The sequence below is a fragment of the Callorhinus ursinus genome, unplaced genomic scaffold (assembly GCF_003265705.2).
Source record: "Callorhinus ursinus isolate GAN/ISIS: 27379988/994484 unplaced genomic scaffold, GSC_fseal_2.0 scaffold31, whole genome shotgun sequence".
Lineage (NCBI taxonomy): Eukaryota > Metazoa > Chordata > Mammalia > Carnivora > Otariidae > Callorhinus > Callorhinus ursinus.
Genome location: NW_027397093.1, coordinates 1,415,596 through 1,437,871, shown reverse-complemented (window position 1 = coordinate 1,437,871; position 22,276 = coordinate 1,415,596). Strand labels below are relative to the sequence as shown.

The window sequence follows — 22,276 nt, the reverse complement described above, 5'->3', positions numbered from 1 at the left end:
CCTTTTGCAACCAACATCTTATCAATCCCTTTTTTAAAAAATCTTTTATTTTTCATTTTTAGAGTCATATTCTATCCCTTCATAGTAGTTACCGTTATTTTTGGTATATATATATAAATTGTTCTCTCTTTAAAATTTTGGGATACAGTTTGTCCTACCAGACCAAAATATACCCTAAATCTCTAGTGTATGGCTTTGTCCTAGTCTCATGCCTGATCAATTCTCTCCCTTTTTTTTTTATTAAATCCTCTTCTTTCTTTCTTCAACCAACTTCTCATCAATTCCTTTTATAAACTCTTTTATACTTTTCATCTTTACAGTCATATTCCATCCCTTCATCATATTTACCCTTATTTTAAAATTTTGGGAGGCACTTTCTTCTAACAGACCAAAATACACACAAAATCTAGTGTGTGGCGCTGATCTATGCACCAGTCTGATCATATTTGATCATATTCTGTTATTGTTTTGTTTTTGTTTGTTTGTTTTTATCTTTTTCTTTTTTTTTCTTTTTTCTTTCTTTCCCTTTATTTTCCCCCGAATTCAGGTCTCTTCTGATTTGTTTAGGGTATATTTTCTGGGGATGTTGTTACCCTGTTAGCATTTTGTTCTCTCGTTCATATATTCTCCTCTGGACAAATGACAAGATGGAAAAAAATCACCTCCAAAAAAAGAACAAGAGGCAGTACCGACGGCCAGGGGCGGTAATCAATAAGGACATTAGTAGGATGTTGGAACTAGAGATCAGAATGATGATTTTAAAGATACTACCTGGGCTTGAAAAAAGCATGGAAAATATTAGAGAACCCCTTTCTGGAGAAATAAAAGAACTAAAATCTAACCAAGTTGAAATCAAAAAGGCTATTAATGACATGCAATCAAAAACAGAGGCTCTAACTGCTACGATAAATGAGGCAGAAGAGAGAATTAGTGAAATAGATGACCAAATGATGGAAAATAAAGAAGCTGAGAAAAAGAGAGATAAACAACTACTGGATCAGGAGGGCAGAATTCGAGAGATAGTGATACGATAAGACGAAACAATATTAGAATAATTGGGATCCGAGAAGAAGAAAGAGAGAGGGGCAGAAGGTATATTGTAGCAAATTACAGAAGAGAACTTCCCTAATTTGGGGAAGGAAACAGGCATCAAAATCCAGGAGGCACAGAGAACACCCCTCAAAATCAATAAATATAGGTCAACACCCCAACATCTAATAATAAAACTTATGAGTCTCAGAGACAAAGAGAAAATCCTGAAAGCAGCTCAGAAGAGATCTGTAACCAACAATGGTAGAAATATGAGATTGGCAACAGACCTATCCACAGAGACCTGGCAGGGCAGAAAGGACTGGCTGATATATTCAGAGCACTAAATGAGAAAAATATGCAGCCAAGAATACTATATCCAGCTAGGCTGTCACTGAAAATAGAAGGAGAGATAAAAAGGTTCCAGGACAAACAAAAACTAAAGGAATTTGCAAACATGAAACCAGCCCTACAAGAAATATTGAAAGGGGTTCTCTAAGCAAAGAGAGAGCCTAAAAGTAACATAGACCAGAAAGGAACACAGACAACATACAGTAAAAGTTACCTTAACAGGTAATACAATGGCACTAAATTCATATCTTTCAATAGTTACCCTGAATGTAAATGGGCTAAATGCCCCAAGCAAAAGACACAGGCTATCAGATTGGATTAAAAAACAAGACCCATCCATATGCTGTCTGCAAGAGACTCATTTTAGGCCCAAAGACACCCCCACATTGAAAGTGAGGGGGTGGAAAACCATTTACCATGCTAATGGACACCAAAAGAAAGCTGGGGTGGCAATCCTTATATCAGACAAATTAGATTTTAAACCAAAGACTGTAATAAGAGATGAGGAAGGACAGTATATCATACTGAAAGGGTCTATCCAACAAGAAGATCTAACAATTGTAAATATCTATGCCCCTAATATGGGAGCAGCCAATTATATAAGGCAATTAATAACAAAAGCAAAGAAACACATCGACAACAATACAATAATATGGGGGACTTTAAAACCCCCCTGACTGAAATGGACAGATCATCTAAGCAAAAGATCAACAAGGAAATAAAGACTTTAAATGATACACTGGACCAAATGGACGTCACAGATCTATTCAGAACATTCCATCCCAAAGCAACAGAATACACATTCTTCTTTAGTGCCCATGGAACATTCTCCAGAATAGATCACATCCTAGGTCACAAATCAGGTCTCAATTGATACCAAAAGATTGGGATGATTCCCTGCATATTTTCAGAAAACAATTGTTTGAAACTACAACTCAATCACAAGAGGAAAGTTGGAAAAAACTCAAATGCATGGAGGCTAAAGCTAAAGAGCATCCTACTAAAGAATGAATGGGTCAACCAGGAAATTAAAGAATTAAAAAAAATTCATGGAAACCAATGAAAATGAAAACACAACTGTTCAAAATCTTTGGGATACAGCAAAAGCAGTCCTAAAGGAGAGTATATAGCAATACAAGCCTTTCTCAAGAAACAAGAAAAGTCTCAAACACACAACCTAACCCTACACCTAAAGGAGCTGGAGAAAGAACAGCAAATAAAGCCTAAACCCAGCAGGAGAAGAGAAATAATCAAGATCAGAGCAGAAATCAATGAAATAGAAACCAAAAGAACTGTAGAACAGATCAACGAAACTAGGAGCTGGTTCTTTGAAAGAATTAACAAGACTGATAAACCCCTGGCCAGACTTATCAAAAAGAAAAGAGAAATGACCCAAATCAATAAAATCATGAATGAAAGAGGAGAGATCACAACCAACACCAAAGAAATACAAACAATTATAAGAACATATTATGAGCAACTCTATGCCGCAAATTAGATAATCTGGAAGAAATGGATGCATGCCTAGAGATGTATCAACTACCAAAACTGAACCAGGAAGAAATAGAAAACCTGAACAGACCTATAACCACTAAGGAAATTGAAGGAGTCATCAAAAATCTCCCAACAAACAAAAGCCCAGGGCCAAATGACTTCCCAGGGGAATTCTACCAAACATTTAAAGAAGAATTAATTAATACCTATTCTCCTGAAACTGTTCCAAAAAATAGAAATGGAAGGAAAACTTCCAAGCTCGTTTTATGAGGCCACCATTACCTTGATACCCAAACCAGACAAAGACCCCATCAAAAAGGAGAATTACAGACCAATATCCCTGATGAACATGGATGTAAAAATTCTCACCAAAATACTAGCCAATAGGCTCCGACAGTACATTAAAAGGATTATTCACCACGACCAAGTGGGATTTATCCCTGGGCTGCAAGGTTGGTTCAACATCCACAAATCAATCAATGTGATACAATACATTAATAAAAGAAAAAACAGGAACCATATGATCCTCTCAATAGATGCAGAAAAAGCATTTGACAAAGGACAGCATCCTTTCTTGATCAAAACTCTTCGGAGTATAGGGATAGAGGGTACATACCTCAATATCATAAAAGCCATCTATGAAAAACCTACAGCAAATATCATTCTCAGTGGGGAAAACCTGAGAGCTTTCCCCTAAGGTCAGTAACATAGCAGAGATGTCCACTATCACCACTGCTATTCAACATAGTATTAGAAGTCCTAGCCACAGCAATCAGACAACAAAAAGAAATCAAAGGCATCCAAATTGGCAAAGAAGAAGTCAAACTCTCACTCTTTGTAGATGATATGATACTTTATGTGGAAAACCCAAAAGATTCCACCCCAAAACTGCTAGAACTCATACAGAAATTCAGTAAAGTAGGAGGATATAAAATCAATGCACAGAAATCAGTGGCATTCCTATACACCAACAACAAGACAGAAGAGAGAGACATTAAGGAGTCGATCCCATTTCCAATTGCACCCAAAACCATAAGATAGCTAGGAATAAATCTAACCAAAGAGGGAAAGAATCTGTACTCAGAAAACTATAAAATACTCATGAAAGAAATTGAGGAAGACACAAAGAAATGGAAAAACGTTCCATGCTCATGGTTTGGAAGAACAAATATTGTGACGATGTCAATGCTACCTAGAGCAATCTTCACATTCAATGCAATCGCGATCAAAATACCATCCACTTTTTTCAAAGAAATGGAACAAAGAATCCTAAAATTTGTATGGAACCAGAAAAGATCCCAAATAGCCAGAGGAATGTTGAAAAAGAAAAGCAAAACTGGTGGCATCACAATTCCGGAATTCAAGCTCTATTACCAAGCTGTCATCATCGAGACAGCATAGTACTGGCACAAAAACAGACACATAGATCAATGGAACAGAATCGAGAGCCCAGAAATGGACCCTCAACTCTATGGTCAACTCATCTTTGACTAAGCAGGAAAGAATGTCCAATGGAAAAAAGACAGTCTCTTCAACAAATGGTGTTGGGAAAATTGGACAGCCACATGCAGAAGAATGAAACTCGACCATTTCCTTACACCACACACAAAAATAGACTCAAAATGGTTGAAAGACCTAAACATGAGACAGGAGTCCATCAACATCCTAAAGGAGAACACAGGCAGCAACCTCTTTGACCTCAGCCGCAGCAACTTCTTTCTAGAAACATCGCCAAAGGCAAGGGAAGCCAGGGCAAAAATGAACTATTAGGATTTCATCAAGATAAAAAGCTTTTGTACAGCAAAAGAAACAGTCCACAAAACCAAAAGACAACCGACAAAATGGGAGAAGATATTTGCAAATGACATATTAGATAAAGGACTAGTATCTAAAATCTATAAAGAAATTCTTAAACTCGACACCCAAAGAACAAATGATCCAATCAAGACATGGGCAGAAGACATGAACAGACATTTTTCCAAAGAAGACATCCAAATGGCCAACCGACACATGAAAAAGTGCTCAACATTGCTTGGCATCAGGGAAATCAAAATCAAAACCTCAATGAGATACCACCTCACACCAGTCAGAATGGCTAAAATTAACAAGTCAGGAAACGACAGATGTTGGCGGGGATGCGGAGAAAGGGGAACCCTCCTACGCTGTTGGTGGGAATGCAAGCTGGTGCAACCACTCTGGAAAACAGTATGGAGCTTCCTCAAAAAGTTGAAAATAGAGCTACCCTACAATCCAGCAATTGCACTACTGGGTATTTACCACAAAGATGCAAATGTAGGGATCCAAAGGGGTACGTGCACCCCGATGTTTATAGCAGCAATGTCCACAATAGCCAAACTATGGAATGAGCCAAGATGTCCATCGACAGATGAATGGATAAAGAAGATGTGGTATACATATATAATCGAGTATTACCCAGCCATCAAAAGGAATGATATCTTTCCATTTGCAATGATGTGGATGGAACTGAGGGTATTATGCTGAGTGAAATAGGTCAATCAGAGAAAGATATGTATCACATGACCTCACTGATACGAGGAATTCTTAATCTCGGGAAACAAACTGAGGGTTGCTGGAGTGGTGGGGGGTGGGAGGGATGGGGTGGCTGGGTGATAGACATTGGGGAGGGTGTGTGCTATGATAAGCGCTGTGAATTGTGTAAGACTGTTGAACCACAGATCTGTACCTCTGAAACAAAGAATACATTATATGTTAAACAAAGAAGAAGAAGAAGAAGATAGCAGGAAGGGAAGAATGAAGGGAGGGAAATTGGAGGGGGAGACGAACCATGAGAGACTATGGACTCTGAAAAACAAACTGAGGGTTCTAGAGGGGAGGAGGTGGGGGAATGGGTTAGCCTGGTGATGGGTATTAAAGAGGGCACGTTCTGCATGGAGCACTGGGTGTTATATGTAAACAATGAATCATGGAACACTACATCAAAAACTAATGATGTAGTGTATGGTGATTAACATAATAATAAAAAAATAATAAATGTTAAAAATAAATAAATAAATTTCCCCCAGTGGGGGGAAAAAAAGAAAGGAAGAAAAAGCAGCACTATTTACCATTGTATCAAAAATATTAGAAATGTATGGATGAACTTAACAAGACCTATTCATTTAACACTGGAGAACACTGCTGAAAAAAATTAAGGAGGATATACATAAATGAAAAGATATGCCTTGTTCCTGGATCAGAAGACTCAATATTGTGAAGCTCTCAGTTCTACCTCAGATTATCTCTAGAGTCAATAAAAATGATATTAAAATCCTAGCAGGCCTTCTTCTAAAATGTATATGGAAATGCAGGGCCAGAACTAAGCTGAGGTGCTTGCACAAACTCGAGGGTGAGTTCCCTCTTAAATTTTGTGCCTTAGGTGCCTTGCTTGACTCATCCCAGTCCCAGGCCTATGAAAATGTGAAGGATGTGGAAGAGTAAAGGCAAATTTTTAAAGAAGGAAAGGTAGAAAACTTTCTCCACTTGATTTCAAGACTAACCAGAAAGCTACAGTTATAAAGACAGTGTGGCACTGGTGTGAAGATAGACATATAGGTCAATGAAACAGAAGAGAGAATCTAGGAATAGATCCAAACACTGAAGGCCAATTGATATTCAACAAATGATCCAAAGGGGAAAGAAGATTATTTTCAACAAATGATGCTGGAACAATTAAATATTCATGCACAGAAATAAATCAAAATAAAGCAAAAATTAGCCTCAACCCTTACCTCACACCATATACAAAAATTAACCATCAATCTATGTGTAACATGAATGCATCTCAAAATTATGCTGAGTGAGGAAAGCTACACAAAAGTTGAGTATGTACTGTATGATTCCATTAATATAAAGTCCTAGAAAATGCAAAGTAATATACACTGACAGAAAATGGATCAGAGGTTACCTGGGATTGGGTGGAGAGAGAGAAACTGGTTACGTGGGGACATGAAAAATCTTTTGTGGGTAATAGAAAGGTGCATTATTATGACTGTGGTGATAGTTTTACAAGTGTCTATGTCAAAACTCCAAATCAGGGCGCCTGGGTGGCTCAGTTGGTTAAGCATCTGCCTTTGGCTCAGGTCATGATCCCGGGGTCCTGTGATCGAGTCCTGTATCGGGCTCCCTGCTCAGTGGGGAGCCTGCTTCTCCCTCTGCTTGCTGCTCCCTCTGCTTGTACTCTCTCTATCTCTCTGTGTTAAATAAATACATAAAATCTTAAAAAAAAAACCCTCCAAATCATAACCCATCAAATTGTACAGTACTTTTAATGTCAATTATGCTTTATATTAATATTTTAATGTTCTCACCCACAAGGAGGCTATAAACAACAACAACCACAACAACAACAACCAGAAGAGTCAAAATTGAGGGAAAGAGGATTTAGTGAGGAACATTTCTTTGAGGGGGAAGGAGAACATGGACATGATTCCACTCCCCATAAAAGAAAGGAGGGTGCCTGCTCCCTCACTGCAAGTCTTCTTGGAGGGGCTTCCCTGGGGCCATTGATGAATCCCACAAAACAGAGCCAGGGCCTTACACAAGATTCTCTGGGTCGCATCATAAAAACTACTTTATGTGCCTTCTATGGGCCCATTGACACTGGGTCCTTCTGTTGGATACAAATTAGAGAAAGTTTCAGGAATTTTTTGTGTATTATCTAAAGTTAATAGAAAATTCTATGTCACTTTAGGCTGTAAAACCCAGTATTGATTCACGACTTAAAATGATCTAATCCAATATAAGAATTGGAAGATTTATTTCTTTGGTGTAGAAATGTTGACCCTTAAAAGACATAAATGAACCTGTATCTCCCTTTAAGATAGGACTGGGCTGGCTCAAAGGCAGCGCCACATTGAACAAAATCAACATGAGCTTGGGGCGCCTGGGTGGCATTTAACCAAGGATGGCACCTTGGTTAAGCGTCCAACTAATGGATTCAGCTCAGGTCATGGTCTCGTGGTTGTGGGATCGAGCCCCACATTGGGCTGTGCCAGTGTGGAGTCAGCTCAGATTCTCTCTCCCTCTCCCTCTCATTCACTCTCTCTCTCAAATAAATAAATAAATAATATCTTTTAAAAAAAATCCATGTGAACTTAAAATTACAACTTGTCTTTATTTGGTTGTGATACCTTAGACCTTTCCTGACCCTCAAGTTTGTAATCTTGACTCCAGTGTTAGTAATATCGCTCTCAGAAGTTCGTTGTAAGGATCCAGTCACATGACAAAAGATGAATACATCTGCACAAAGGACATAAGCAACTAAGTCACAAAATTATATATAGGTATGATAAAAAAAATAAATGTTCAAAGTGTTTGGCTTGACTAATAAGCAAAGAAATACAAATCAGCACAATGCAGTGAGCCTTTTTATCTATAACATTGGTAAAGATGAAAAACGATTATATTCATGTTCACAAGACACATGAGTGGGATGAGACAGAGCACTCTGATAAAAGGGGCTCAGACTCCTAGAGAGTTCCCATACTTTGAAACAATATTTTTTCCATCACTAGGAATCAGAAACACATCAGATCCAGGTAGAAGTATGTCAATTGCAGCATTATTTACAACAGCATTAACTAACCTAAGTTTCCAAAAATGGACAAGATTTGCATAAATTATGATTCCTCCAAATGACAAACTACTACAAGACCATTAAATATTATTCCAAATGCTAGCTATTGACATGATAAAATGTGAATTATACATTATTAATTGAAAGCAGGATACAAAGCCGAACATAACAGAGAAACCTCAATTTGGCAAAATAAACTACATATATAAGGCTATTGGAAAGGATAATTCATTAGTATATTAATCTATCTCCTGTTTTACTATTGTAGAAGAATCAGAAAAAAACAGAGCAATTTTCCACTGCTTTCCTTCTATCCCTCTCTCTCTCCCTACCATGCATGTGCTCACATACACACACAGAAGCAAGCAAAACTTTGTGCTCTAGAAAGTTTGTGCTCTTGTTTCTCCCAAGATATTTTAACAAATACGTGAACTTGCAATGATGTTGGCTGGAAGCTTTTGTGGCTTAGAGGATGGGAGTGGTCAAAATGGCTTGAGCCCAGAAGCTTCAAGTTGAGATGGAAAGGAGACAGAAGAGGGGTTTATGGGTCTACCCATCCCCTGATACACATTAATCCAAGGTAGGGTATCAGAGAGGAGTAGCTGGTAGTCATTTAGGAAGGCTGAGCCAAATGCGTGGGGTCTTTCAGGCACAGAAAGGGGAAAAAAATCACCATGCCCAGGCTTGAGACCCAAAGTGTGTTGGAACTTCCTGAGTATCTATCTACAGAGATTTTCTATGATTGATCCTGACAGTACAAAATCCAGGGACCTTTGCACAACCTTTGTAAGGGCAAGGAGGAAGATATCCTGTTACAAATGGATTCAAATTTCTTGATTTGAAATTTCTCGCTTTGAATGGGTTCTCAAACTGCTTTCAAAACCCCTCTAAATGAGATTTCGTGGATAAATATAATGTTTTGAAATAATGTCTATAAAGCATCCAAAGCAGGGCCTGGCACTCAGTAGGTACTCAAATGTAAGTTTCCCTGCTTTTGAAGGCAACCACTGGGCTCACTGTTCTTGCAATGCCCCAGAGCAAACAAACAGAGATCTAAGGGTAGGGAGGAGGCCATTAGGACCCCCACTGGCCTCACAAGGTGGGCTCTTCAGCAATTCTTGCCCAGGAGCCCCACTCTGCACCTGACCAGGGAGGAGTGCCAGGCACTAGAGTGGCAGCATCTGACTCCTCAGCCCCTCATCACCTCTGCAGCCGAGCCAGTCTGCAAGGCTGCAGGAAACTGCATCCTAGTTCTGATCACTGACAAGTAAAGGGTTTCTTCACTCCCCTTTCTGAAGTTGGACAATATTCGTTTGGGATTCTTCAACCAGCTCTAAAGAGAGAGCCGGCCCAAGTGCACAGAACATCCTCTGGTTTGAGACAGTGGGAAAAACAACCGAAGCCAAGCCTCTGGTCTCTATGAGCCCTCAAACATTATTTAAGACCACTTCACAAGAAGTTTTGGTGGTCTGAATTGTCTCCGGCCTCCACCTCTGCTTCCACGCTCCAGTTTTGAGAGCACACTCCTTGGGAGCCCCGCCAGGGGCCTGCGAGCTCCCCATACTGAGCACAGGCAGCAGCCCTTTGTGTGCACGCATGCGCACACGTGTTTACTTCTCGCCTCTCCGTGCGGTACATGGTGATTATCCAGCCTGGCAAAGGAGGTGTAATAACAGGGTAGAAGGCACAGATAATAGGATCTTTCTGGCACAAGTAGTGAGTTCATCGGAATCCATCAGAACCCATTTGTGGGAAAAGCAATGGATAGGAATGCACACGGGTAAACACTAACCTTTAGTTTTCAGATACATTTGCTGCACGTGGTAATTAAAGCTATTTTTAAGACTCTTTAAGTGTCAGCACCCCCTTTCCCAAGCAATCTTCTGTCAAAACTCGGCAAAACGACAATATACTTTGTTGGGGATAGTTGGCTCACATCTAAAACATGGAGTCTGATTCCACGTCAATGGTACAAATCTGGCTGAGCTGTTCTGCCTGCAGGGAGCTTGAACTTGGTTGCAAATGGCAGAGGATCGAGAGTGGCCCCTACAAGCACTGCTTAGCTGCTATAGGTTAGTGATCCACGAGCACATGTTTCTCACCCATGATACCATAAACTCTCTGAGGGTGAGGAGCGTATCTCGCAAATGTGCATGAGCATCCCCAGTGCCTCACAGGTGTTCAGTACATGTATGGTAAATGAATTATAGATTGTCAAGAATTGCAAATCCTGGTAGGGAGACAGGATATGGGGGAAGAAGCTAAGGACCACTGAAGAATCACAGCCTGAGTTCACTGGGGTGTCGGAAAAAAGAAAGGTATGGAAGAAATTCATAGGTTTTGCAAAGTGAGGGGAGGGTAATTTGGGGTGAGGCTTAAAGGATGCATAGGAGTTTGAAAGGGAGAACTAGGGCCCCAGCAACCCCAACACACAGTTAGAAATATTACAATTCAGGTTCACCTCAATGATGAGTCAAACCATGTCTCCATCCCCTGGCACTCCTCATAAAAACATGCACTGACCTGTTACATATTTCCTGGATTAAATTCCGAAGATGAACTTCCCCACAGGACATTAGTGATTCGTTAAGAGGAACTATCCCTTCAAGAGTGCTTGCTCTATGCCAGACCCCTGTGATGGGTCACTTCAGGTGAGTTTTCTCATTTAATCTTCACAACTGTCCTAAGAGGTAGCTATCAGGAACCCTATTGAGCAGATGAAGAAAATAAGGTTCAAGGAAGGAAGTAAAACAGTTTGCCTGCCCAGAGTCAAAGAAGTATCCATGGTGACTGATCTAAAACACAGTGGTACATCACTGCTCTCTAATATTGTCCCAAACCCATCTGTACAGCTCCAAGTACCCTTCCCATGGGGCTTTGAAAAGGGCCAAAGAATGATGTCATACAATGACAATTCCCTCATATATCTGTCACTATAAGTGTTAAATTTCACAGATTCCTTTTGGGCTGAGAAAGGAAAATAGATACATTCTGAGTGGAGAGTGGAAGTACATTTCTAGCAAATATGGTTTGTTCCCTTCAAATATTACTCATGTGACATGTATTAGCTTAATCGTGTGGGCTTTTGTAGGGGACTTTCATCATTTCCACAGAAGGTCTAAGAAAACAAGGTGGTAATATGTAAAATCACCTAAAGGGAGGAATTCTAATAATAAATAATAAATGTTTTATAATAAGACTTTCCATAACGACAATATCACCACTTTCAAATGATGAAAACATTCGAGTATTACGGGTTTTCAGTCATGTAGTCATGTATTTAGTGTTTGGTTAGTGCTAAGCGTGAGGGAGAAAGGTAAGAGAGAGGCAGCATGGCAGAGGGTATCTCTTTCTTAAATTTGGAGTCACCCATACCTAAGTTCAAATCCTGACTCCGCCACTTCCTAAGTGGCATTGAAAAGTCAATCCATCTCTCTGAGCATCTGTTTCCTTATCCGTAAAATGGAATAATATACGTTGAAGTACCTGGAGACTTGGTCCTCCAACTCTGTCCCACCTTTAGCCCCCTATGTCATCACATCCTCATGACAGCAGCACTCGACATCAGTGGTCTCCCCCTCCCCCTAGAAATGGTTTCTTCAGGGGCACCTGGGTGGCACAGTCAGTTAAGCCTCTGACTCTTGATTTCAGCTCAGGTCATGATCTCAGGGTCATGAGATCAAGCCCCATGTTGGGCTCCACGCTCAGTGCAGGGTCTGCTTGAGATTCTCTCTCCCTCTCCCTCTGCCCCTCCTGCTTGTGCTCTCTCTCTCTTTCTCAAATAAATAAAGAAAATCTTTTGAAAGAAGGAAGGAAGGAAGGAAGGAAGGAAGGAAGGAAGGAAGGAAGGAAGGAAGGAAGGAAGGAAGGAAAGAAGGAATGGTTTCTTCATTTAGCTTCCAGGTGAAGCAACCATACCTACTAACCATATCAATACTCACATTAAATGTAATTTATGTAAGCACTGCAATTAAAAGGCCGAGTGTTATAATAGATAAAACAGCAAGATCCAAGTATGAATGGCCTTCAAGAAACATGTTGTATTTGAACACAAAGAAACAAGTAGGTTAAAAGTAAAAGAATGGAAAAAGATATATTAGGCTAACACTAGTCAAAATAAATCTGTAATAGCTGCAGTAACATCAAATTATATTTCAGAGAGGAGAACATTTCAGAGCAGAAGGATAAAGAAGGTCATTTTGTAATGATAACAGATCAATTAATCAACAAGACATAAAATCCTAAACATTTATGCCTCTTGTAACAAAGCTTCAAAATACATTAAGCAACAACAGATAAAACTGCAAGGAGAAACAGGCAAATTCACAATTAAAGTTGAATATTTTGATACTCCTCTCTCAATAATTGATAGAACAAATAGACAAAAAATCATCAAGGATACAAAAGACATAACCCTACCAACTAAATTGACCTAATTGACATTTATGGAACATTCACATAACAACAATAGATAACACATCTTTTTCAAGTGCACATAAAAAAAACATTTATCAAGAAAGACAATATACTAGACTATCAAATAAGTCTCAATAAACTTTAAAAGATGCAAGTAATAGAAACTATGTTCTTTGACAACAATGAAACTGAATTAAAAATCAATAAGAGAAAGATGCTTTTAAAAGCCCCAAATATTTAGAAACTAAATAACATACTTCTAAACAACCCATGGGCGAAAGAAGAAATCAAAAGGTAATACAGAAAATATTTTAAACTGAATAACAATGAAAACACAACATAGCAAATTTTGGGGGATGCCATTAAATCACTTGAGGGGAAGTTAATAGCACTAAAGAAAAAGTCCTCAAATCGATGATCTCAGCTTCCCCACCCTAAGAAAAATATAGATATAGATGACAAGTAGATGCATGAAAAGATGCTCAGTATCATTAGTCCTCAGGGCAATTAAAATTACAATCATAATGAGGTACCATTACACACCAGTCCAATGGCTAATATCAAAAGCCTGATCAAACCAACTACTTAACACAATGTGGGGCAATTGGAATTCTCACACAACTTGAAAGTTTCTTAAAAAGTTAAACATACATCTACCATATGGCCCAGCAATTCCACTTGTAAATATGTACCCAAGAAAAATGAAAGCATCTGTCCATACAAAGGCTTGTACATGAACATCCATAACAGCCTTATTTGTAATCACTAAAAATCTAGAACAACCCCAATGTCCATCAGTGAGTAAAGAGATATTCAAATTGTGATGCATACATACATGCAGATACCCCTCATCAATTAAAAAAAAAAAAAGAGCTACTGGTATAGATTGCAAAATGGGTGAATCTCAAAATAATTATCTGGATGGAAATAGCCACAGTAAAACAGAAAAAAAGAGTACATACTGTGCAATTCCATTTATGTAAAACTCTAGAAAATATGAATAATCTATAGTGCCAGAAACAGATCAGTAATTGCCTGGAGAGCAGGAGAAGATGGGGCTGGGGGCGGATTACCGAGGGGCACAAGAATATTTTTTGGGTCATGGACATGTTCACTGTCTTCCTTGTGGTCACAGGTCATGGGTGCACTGATATGTCAAACGTCAACTGTACATTAAATATGTGCATTTATTGTATGTGAATGAAACCTCAATAAAGCTGTAAAGTTTTAAGTAAAAAAAAAAAAAAATAGATGAAGAGTGTGATGCTCAAAACACAGTGCCTGGATCTGCAATGTCTGAGAAATGGCGACTCCTATTCTCTGCTCCGGGTTTCCAGCTGGGGCTACAGAGGTGGGTAGGACGTGGTCCCTGTCCTCCAGGGCTCCTCAGTGGGGCTGAGGAGACAAACAAGCAGCTCAATTACAACAAACATAATTGGTTTGGAGTATTACTAAATTAAATTTGTAGACAGTAAATGGTACAGGGACTTAATATCCAAACAGAATTGGAGTCTTCAAAATGAAAGGAAGGAAAAAAAATAAACCTTTTCCTGACCTCTCTCCGTGTCCCAAATAGAGATTTCTTAAAGCTATTTGATTCCTCATTCATATCATGGTCTTTTTTCTTGTTTTCTTCAATTAGTGCATTAGCATTTCTTTCCCCCACATTTTTCATGTGTAGCCTAATGTCATTTTCCTGTGCTTCAACTCAGTGTGTGTTTGGGGGTAGGAAGACATTCATTCTTCTGGACCGTTGACAGAAATCCCCTCTGGGCCAGGCCAAGCTCTGTACCCGGAGGATACTTGCACAGTCAGTGATGGTGGCAAACCAGTGAAAGCAATAAGGTGGGGGCTGAGGCCTGAGGGGCAACAACACAAGGGCATTCTGGGCAAAGGCTGGCTGAAGAGGTCCAGACGCTGGGATGACCCTGCGCGTAGGGTGGTGGCGGCCATCTCTTAGGATACACTCAGAGCAGCTCTGCATGACACGAGGTGGCAGGAACGAAGACCAGGGAGGACTCTGAGGTCAGCTCCTGAACAACCTCATGAGTCATGTGGAGGAATGAACTCGATCCTGCGGGCCCTGACACTCTACCACCTCCCAACCACCTATTCAAGCGCAGAGGGGAGCACATCATGAGAAAAAGCGCAGAACGTGTTTGGAACAAATGCCTATGTGGCAGTGTGCACAGCCTCACCCTCAGAAAGCACGGCCTGCCTCCGAGACCAAAGATGCCTGCAGGAGACACCTGTTCCTCACTCTTCACCTCGAACTTAGCCACCCTCTTTGATCACAGAAGCCTTTTTCTACAAAGCACCTACAAATTAGCAGAGCATATGTTCCCAGATGCAATTTGGAGACTGCTGTAGGAAGCCCGCCAGCATTTCTCCCTGCCCTTCTCCCTGGCTGCTCTGCCATTGGCTAATGGCCTGGACCAGGGCTGAGAGGAGCATGCATGTGCCTCAGAGGAAGAGCTTGTGCCCCCATGGGACTCGCAAGCACAGGGAAAGGGGGTACAGGGAATAGGGGTGCCGACAGCTGTGGCTCACAGAGCAGGATGACGGCTTTCTGAGTCTGAAGGATTGCGATGATTATAAATGCTCTTCTCCCGCGTGTAGCCAATTAGACAAGCAGAGGGAAGGTGAGAAGCAGGAGGCAGACCAGCAGCAGGAGCCTTAACACAGCACATCCGGTGTGTGAGTCCCTCGCGCTGGGAACTCGAGGAAGCCTCACGGAAAGGAGGTCCACTTATAGGCTGCTCAGGGAGTCAGGCACATGCACCAAGCCCCCAACATATCATAGCTGGGTCAAGGAGGGCGCGACGATAGGAGAATGAATAATGGGGAAATTCAGGAAGACCTTTTGGCAAAGGAGAGGTTTAGCAGACCCCCGCAGGAAAGGTAAGTCCTTGGCAATCAGCGATTCAGGAAGAGCATGCCAGGTAGAAAGGGAAATCCTGGCAAAGCCCAGAGCCAGGAGAGAAAAATAAATATAGGAAACAAGTCACTCATCTGCTTGCAGGGATGAGCCACGGGAGAGTGAGCAGAAGGGTAAGAAGTAAATGAAGGCACATAAGTGTGGTCAGGGTCATCCTGGACGGGTTCTGAGGCAGGGCCCACGATGTTGGCTTTTCTCCACTGAATAGGGAGCCAAGCAGAAGATGCCGAGGGGGCACTGGCTCCTGGGACTGGAACACTGAGAACCAGATTTGGGGGGATGATGAGTTCAGACAGAGACACACTGAGGTGGAGGTGGTCAAGAGGCTTCCAAGCAGCTGAGTCCAGAAGGCATCTGGATCTCTGGGTCTGGAGCTCAGAGGCGAGGTCTGGAATGAACATGGGATGTGGGGGTCATTGACATTTGCTGGAAATGGGGCAGGGGTGCCAGGGACCTGCCAACTCTGTCTATTCCACAGACCACAGCTCAGAGCCTCACTCACGGAGAAACCTACGCACAAGGGTTATCTATGAGCTTCTGCAGTACTTTCTAAACATCTTAAACAATTTCCATCAAAACATGCTTTGGTCTCATGTCTGGAAGAACCAGTCTAACAATCTGAGCTGTTCGGCAACAAACAGAGCACTTCTGAGTCCCAATCAAGCTTTAGTTCTGCAAGAGGCTGGAAAGTTGTATATATACTCCATAAAAGAATTCCCTCTAAAAGGTTCCCAAGAGACAGGTTCTCATGGAGAGGGCGTTCTCCTCTGCACCCAGATTCCACCTGGCATTGAGGACACCTATCCTAAACACTGGCTCACCTGGGATCTGCTGAAAGCCACATGGAAAGGAAGCACTCCAGAGCAGCAAGAGAAGAGGTTCCAGAAACCGCCTAGCTCATCCACAGTCGAGTCTCACTGGTCCTCAGTGGGCAGCTTCTGATGAATGACCCAGAGTGGCCCCCTCCATCCCTGAGCCTCGAGTTTAATTGTTGCCTTTGTCTTTCCTCAAAGGCCTCCTGGGAAATGCTCTTCAAAGGAACTTGCTCTACCCTAAGTATATTGACCTACCCTCAACCAAACCTTTCTAAGAACCTACTCTTTGCGTGGGGCACCTGGGGATTCAGTGACGAGCTGAATTCTGGCTGTGTCTTCAAGGGACTCATGGCCTAGTGGCCACCTTGATTAGTGGTTCACTCTGCTTTCCACAGGTTCTTTCAAATCCCCACCCTCCTCCAAGCTAATATATAATTTAACCAATCAATGAAAATATAGTTTATACCCAAAAGCACATCTGCTTGCCAGTGTCCCCGCAGTCAAACCTGGAGACCTGCAGAAACTAGATACTGTCAGTGAGGCTCATATACTCACAAGCCTTTCTCTGCATCCAATTGCTCCTTCTCCAAATGAAACAGACCTCAAATATATAACACCAATATCCACCAGTGAAGGGGTAGATATATTAAGAAAACCACCCCATTAAGAAAAACAAACAAACAAACAAAAAGCCTGTGCCTTTGAATGTTTATCTTGAATCCAGGAAAACACATTAAGCAAGTCAGATACAGAGGGAGAAATTGGAGGACAGAGTCTGTAGGAGGAATGAGAGAAGCAGGGGCAGAGCTGGGGGCCACAAGGCAGGCCTCCCTGGGGAAAGATGTGGGACAAAGAAGCACAAACCTGAGCCTGTCAGACAAACTGAACTTCCTCCAGAGAAGTGGGGAGCAGCTCAGGAAATGAGAAGATGGGGCCCCAGTATAGTTGCTGAATTCTGGAGACCATGTTGGAACCACCAAATGCCTTCCCCTGCTTCTCTTCTTCCCGCCTTACTTTATCTATCACGTATGAAAAACAGAAAAGCAACTGGAAACTTTGTCTGTGGCTCTGTATTGAGATAGAGCCTAGAATGATATAATTATCATGAGAAAAACAGGACTTTTGTTTCCACTGGGGCTAGACTGTAACAGGAAACAGCAGTTCTAAATATGGCTGGATCCCAAGGGTAAGTCTACATGCAATTAAGAGAACATCTTGGTCATTAATCAGGGGCCATACTGAGGTCTAAGGGTCCAAGCTTTATAGGAGGACCTACCTTCGGATCATAGACTTCAAGAACACCCATGAGCAGACACAAAAGCCAAGAGTATCTCCATCAATGTGCACACCTTAGCCCTACTTACTGGCCCTACAGAATCAGACCCTGCCATAGGTTAAGGATCTTTGTCAGGGCCACATGCATGATGATGTCCTTTGGCAGAAAGGGCTTTGGAGTCAGTCTCCATACAGAGTCCCAAATGCACCATTTAATAATTGTATGACCTTGGGCAAATGATTTAACATCTTGAGCCTGCCATTTCCCATCCATAAAATGGGGATGATAGTAACTGTCATACAGAGTTGCCACTGAGGACAAAGGGTGGTGCCAAATATAAAATGCCCCAACAAGTGCCTGGCACATAATGGGTGATCAAGATATAGTAGGTGATACCCTTCACTCTCAAGAGGAAGAGCCTCCCCATAGAAAAGGAAGCCGAGAAGTAGGGGAGGTCACTTCAGGAGGAGGACACATGTAGCCCGGGGAGTCACACAGCCATCCTCTTGGGTGAAGCTCCTCCAGTGTGGCTGACAGCCGTGTTCACATCCGACCCTTCCTGGTGACCCTTCCTGGGGGCAATGCCCTTGGGGGCACTTCACCACTAGCCCATGCTGAAGTTACCCCCAGCCCTAAAGAAGGAATCAGGAGGGACAGAGGGCCCTGGAGCGGGTCAGATGCAGGCGAGGAAAAAAGATACAGGGCAGAAACGTAAAAACAGAGCCCTCTTTGACGGCAGGCAACAGAGAAACACTGGGTATCCAGTTTGGCGGAGTCACCATAAAACTGAAGCCAGGCCAGACATTTGCCTTAAGAGGCACATGAAAGGCAACCCTTCTCTGGAACAAAAGAAACCAGACTTTGAGAAACCTGGAGAGAAGCTGACGAAACCCAGAGCATCAAAACTTCCCAAGGAGCCAGGAGCACTCCACCAGGCTCTGAAGAATAGGGTGGTGGCCATCACGTCCCTCCTAGTTAGCAGCACAACCCGAGGTAAATGGACAGTTACCTTGCATGTCTCCAAATGGCCCCAGGAAGAGCTAATAAGATGTGAATTTATGGAGGAAAGCCATGAAAAGTGGGCCTTGCAAGAGTTACTATCTGATACTACCTACAGAATTATTAAAATAAGCCACCCAAAACTCTTTCAGCCATAGAGCACTGAGCTGATGAAGAAACACACATCATAAAAGAATAAATTACCTACATAATAAACCTTGCATCTTCTCAAATGAGGCCGTTAGAAATTGATCAGTTAATTGAGGAGCAGCTGAGGACTGAAGCCCTGATGAAAGGTGCACCAGGAACCGCCTTCTAGAATCAGCTCTGTTCACAGCATGCTGGGGTCCCACAGGCTGCCCTGGTGGTGTTTCCTGAATAAGCGTGTGGGCAGAGGGGATTCTTCCAGAAAGCTAGGGTATGTGGCTACAGGCCACTCACATGTCACGTCTGCAGTGTGGAGGCGGCCAGGGCCAGGCACATGGCACTGGTGAAGAGCAGACCAGGCCACAGTGAAAACTCGGTGTTCCCCTTCCTTCCAGGGCCCAAGGCAGTGGGATGGCCTGTCATGGGAGATGCTTTCCAACTACCCCCTTTAAATGGCTACACTGATTCCTGCCCCCACCAGCTGCACACGGGTGTGTGCACACACAGACGCACTCACACACATGTCCATATACGTGCTCACACACAGGCTGACACACATCTCACATACACTCTCACACATGTGCACTCTTCTACATACACACCCTCACACAGTTAAGTAACACACACAGACCTGTAACCTCCTGCTGCATGAAATTCACCCTCCACCATCCCCTCCTCATTCCTCTGCCTCACCCCCTCTGCACCCCGTTTTCTAACCTGCCCTAATCTCTCCAGCCCCTGACCCCTGACTGGCTGCCTCCCCTCACTCTGCACATCCTATGCCAGACACCCCTTCCCTTGGACTTCGGCCTTCTTCATGTACTCCAATCACGACTCTCCCCCTGCTTCCCCCTGCTCCAGGTGAGCATCTTGGCAGGTCAGGGCCAACTCTCCGAATCCCTGTTTTGCATGGTGGAGCCCTGGAATTCACTCCAGCACCCCAGGTCAGAATTGGGCCCCACAGCATCCCTCTGAGCTTTCCCAAGGGGCAGGGGGCTCGGTGCAGGCTGCACCCCTCGGCATTCTGGGGCTCTTACCTCATTCACAAAGACCCAGTGGCTGTCCTTGGAAGCCAGGTTGGTCTCCACGGCCTGCAGAGAGAAAAAGAAAACAAACATGAACGGAAGCAAGCCAGAAGCTGGCAGACATGCAGAATGATTGCCGAGATGGGGTTTGATAAACATTGCTCTTGGAGATTTTTTTCTTCACAAAACATGCCATCCCCGGGGTCAGCTCTGGCCGCCTTAGCTACAAGACGCATCATTTGAACACCGACGTCTGATTTCCTGCTATTCTTCCAAGCTCTCATGCACCAGCCCTGAGCAAGTTGGCAGCTCCGGTTCCTGCGGGCATCACAGGGCCACCATAGGTGGGGGCATTCGTCCCCTCTCCTGGAGAACACCTTTCTGGAGGGGAGCTTAGGGGGATGCTTCTCATGACGGCCAGAGGCTAGAGCATCAGGAATCTGGAACAAGGGATGTATGGCATCTCATCCAGCCTTGCTGAACGACACCTGGGAGGACAGCAGCTCCCAGCCAGGGCTCTGAGCTGCCTTCAGTTCTAAAGAACCCACAAAGGACCCGTAGAACCGGCCCTTTCTTGTTTCTCGGTAGTAACCCCAACCCATCATCCTCTCTTACAGCACTTTGTTCTATTTCTTGATAGCACTTGCTATTTCCGTGCTTGAATAGTTCGCAGCTTATCTATTTCGTGTCATCTACCTCCTTCACCAAGCTGGAGTCTCCACATTCTTGGGTGGTCACCGTTGGGTCCCAGAACCTTACACTATAACCAGCACAAAGGGTTCAATATACGAATGAAGATTGCTGCCAAATACAGGAAGGAAGCGTAAGAGGGCAGGGCAGATAGGACCCCACTCCTTATTTTGTTTCTCATAGGCTTTAGGGGTGCTTTTACCCTCCTTTAATTGGAAAGTCAACAGATTGAAAGGAGAGAACAAACTGATCATTGTCAAGCATGTCCCGTAAGAACTCTCCCAGTGAGCATGTGTCAAGTACCTGCTGAGCCAAGCCATCTAGGAACCTGGAGAGAGCTTTCAGATTGTCGTCCTCGTGTGTGTGTGTGTGTGTGTGTGTATTTTTGTGATCTAATTTTTATTACTCTTTTTATTTGCAAAACTACAGAAAAAGAAAAATGCTCAAAATCATCCCATAACCCTGCCCCATTTTTTTAAATGTGCTAAAGTGGTGAAAATGCCCCATTTGTCCCTCTACAGTCATCCTCCAGAGGTTGTCTGAGGTGTCCCCTTCTAGAAGGTTGTGGTACATATGTAGGTATAAATATCAGACAGATGTTTCTTTTAAACTGGAATCATAAAATACATATCAGGTTACAACTGTCTTTTTTTTTTTACTTATCAGTGTATCAAGAATATCTTTCCTCCTCAGTACACAGAGATCCGACTCATTCTTCTTAACCATGAGGCAGAGAGGGGTAAAAAGCCTGCCTGCACCAGCGACCCAGCCATATGTGGGAGCTCGACCATTGCACTGTCGGTGCACAGGTTACTGTTAGAACTTCACCTACACAGAGAATGGATCAGTTCGCTAGCCAATACAACAAGCATGTGGAAAGAGAGCCTTTGGGAGTGCCCCAGCCAGCTCCAGCAGCCCAGTCCTTTACAGACAGCTCCCCCAGGACATTAAGGGTGGACACAGGGGTCTTTCTGGGCCATCTTTGGCAGGAGAGGACATGAATTCTCCTTCTCCAGCCCAGAAGTGAGAGGGTGCCGGCCACTATGAAGACAGATGAGGAGGGGAGTCTGGACTGGGCTGGAAGGGGACTACCTTCACCGGTTGTCATTTAACCACTCCAGTCTCTGTTCAGCTATAAAAAATAGATAACGCTTGCATCCTCTTTTCTGCCAATATCTTCAGTCCTCAATCTCAAGAAGGAGTAAGCACAGAAAATGGAATGGCATCCATACCAGTCCCAAGCCTTTCCCACGAAGCAAAGACGGGAAGTGGCCATCCCCACCCTTTACGGGGTTCCACCCTTATTCCTTGGCTCGCCCACATTCTTGGATCCTGGAAATCTTCTCTAGCCACACAAGTCCTCCTCCTCATGAACCAGGCCCCCACAAAACCCTCTCTTCCTCAGAATAAGTGAGTTATGTTGAAGAATGCCTAGGCTGCTCCATCCCCTACCCCAGGAAGAAGGCTCCAAGTGTTCTCTCTCCTGTACCTGGAAGAAAG

General features: G+C 42.9%; 1 protein-coding gene across 3 annotated transcripts in view; it reads right to left on the bottom strand.

Moving 5' to 3' along the window:
• Window positions 1–22,276, bottom strand: part of GRID1 (glutamate ionotropic receptor delta type subunit 1) — a 735,632-nt gene that overhangs the window by 245,576 nt on the left and 467,780 nt on the right. For 2 of the 3 annotated variants that reach the window (XM_025880732.2, XM_073878721.1), the window contains exon 5: window positions 20,099–20,152. The exons of the other annotated variant lie outside the window; for it this stretch is intronic. In XM_025880732.2, the coding sequence (XP_025736517.1) occupies window positions 20,099–20,152 (54 nt within the window). The remainder of the gene's footprint in view (window positions 1–20,098; window positions 20,153–22,276) is intronic. 3 annotated transcript variants of the gene reach the window in all.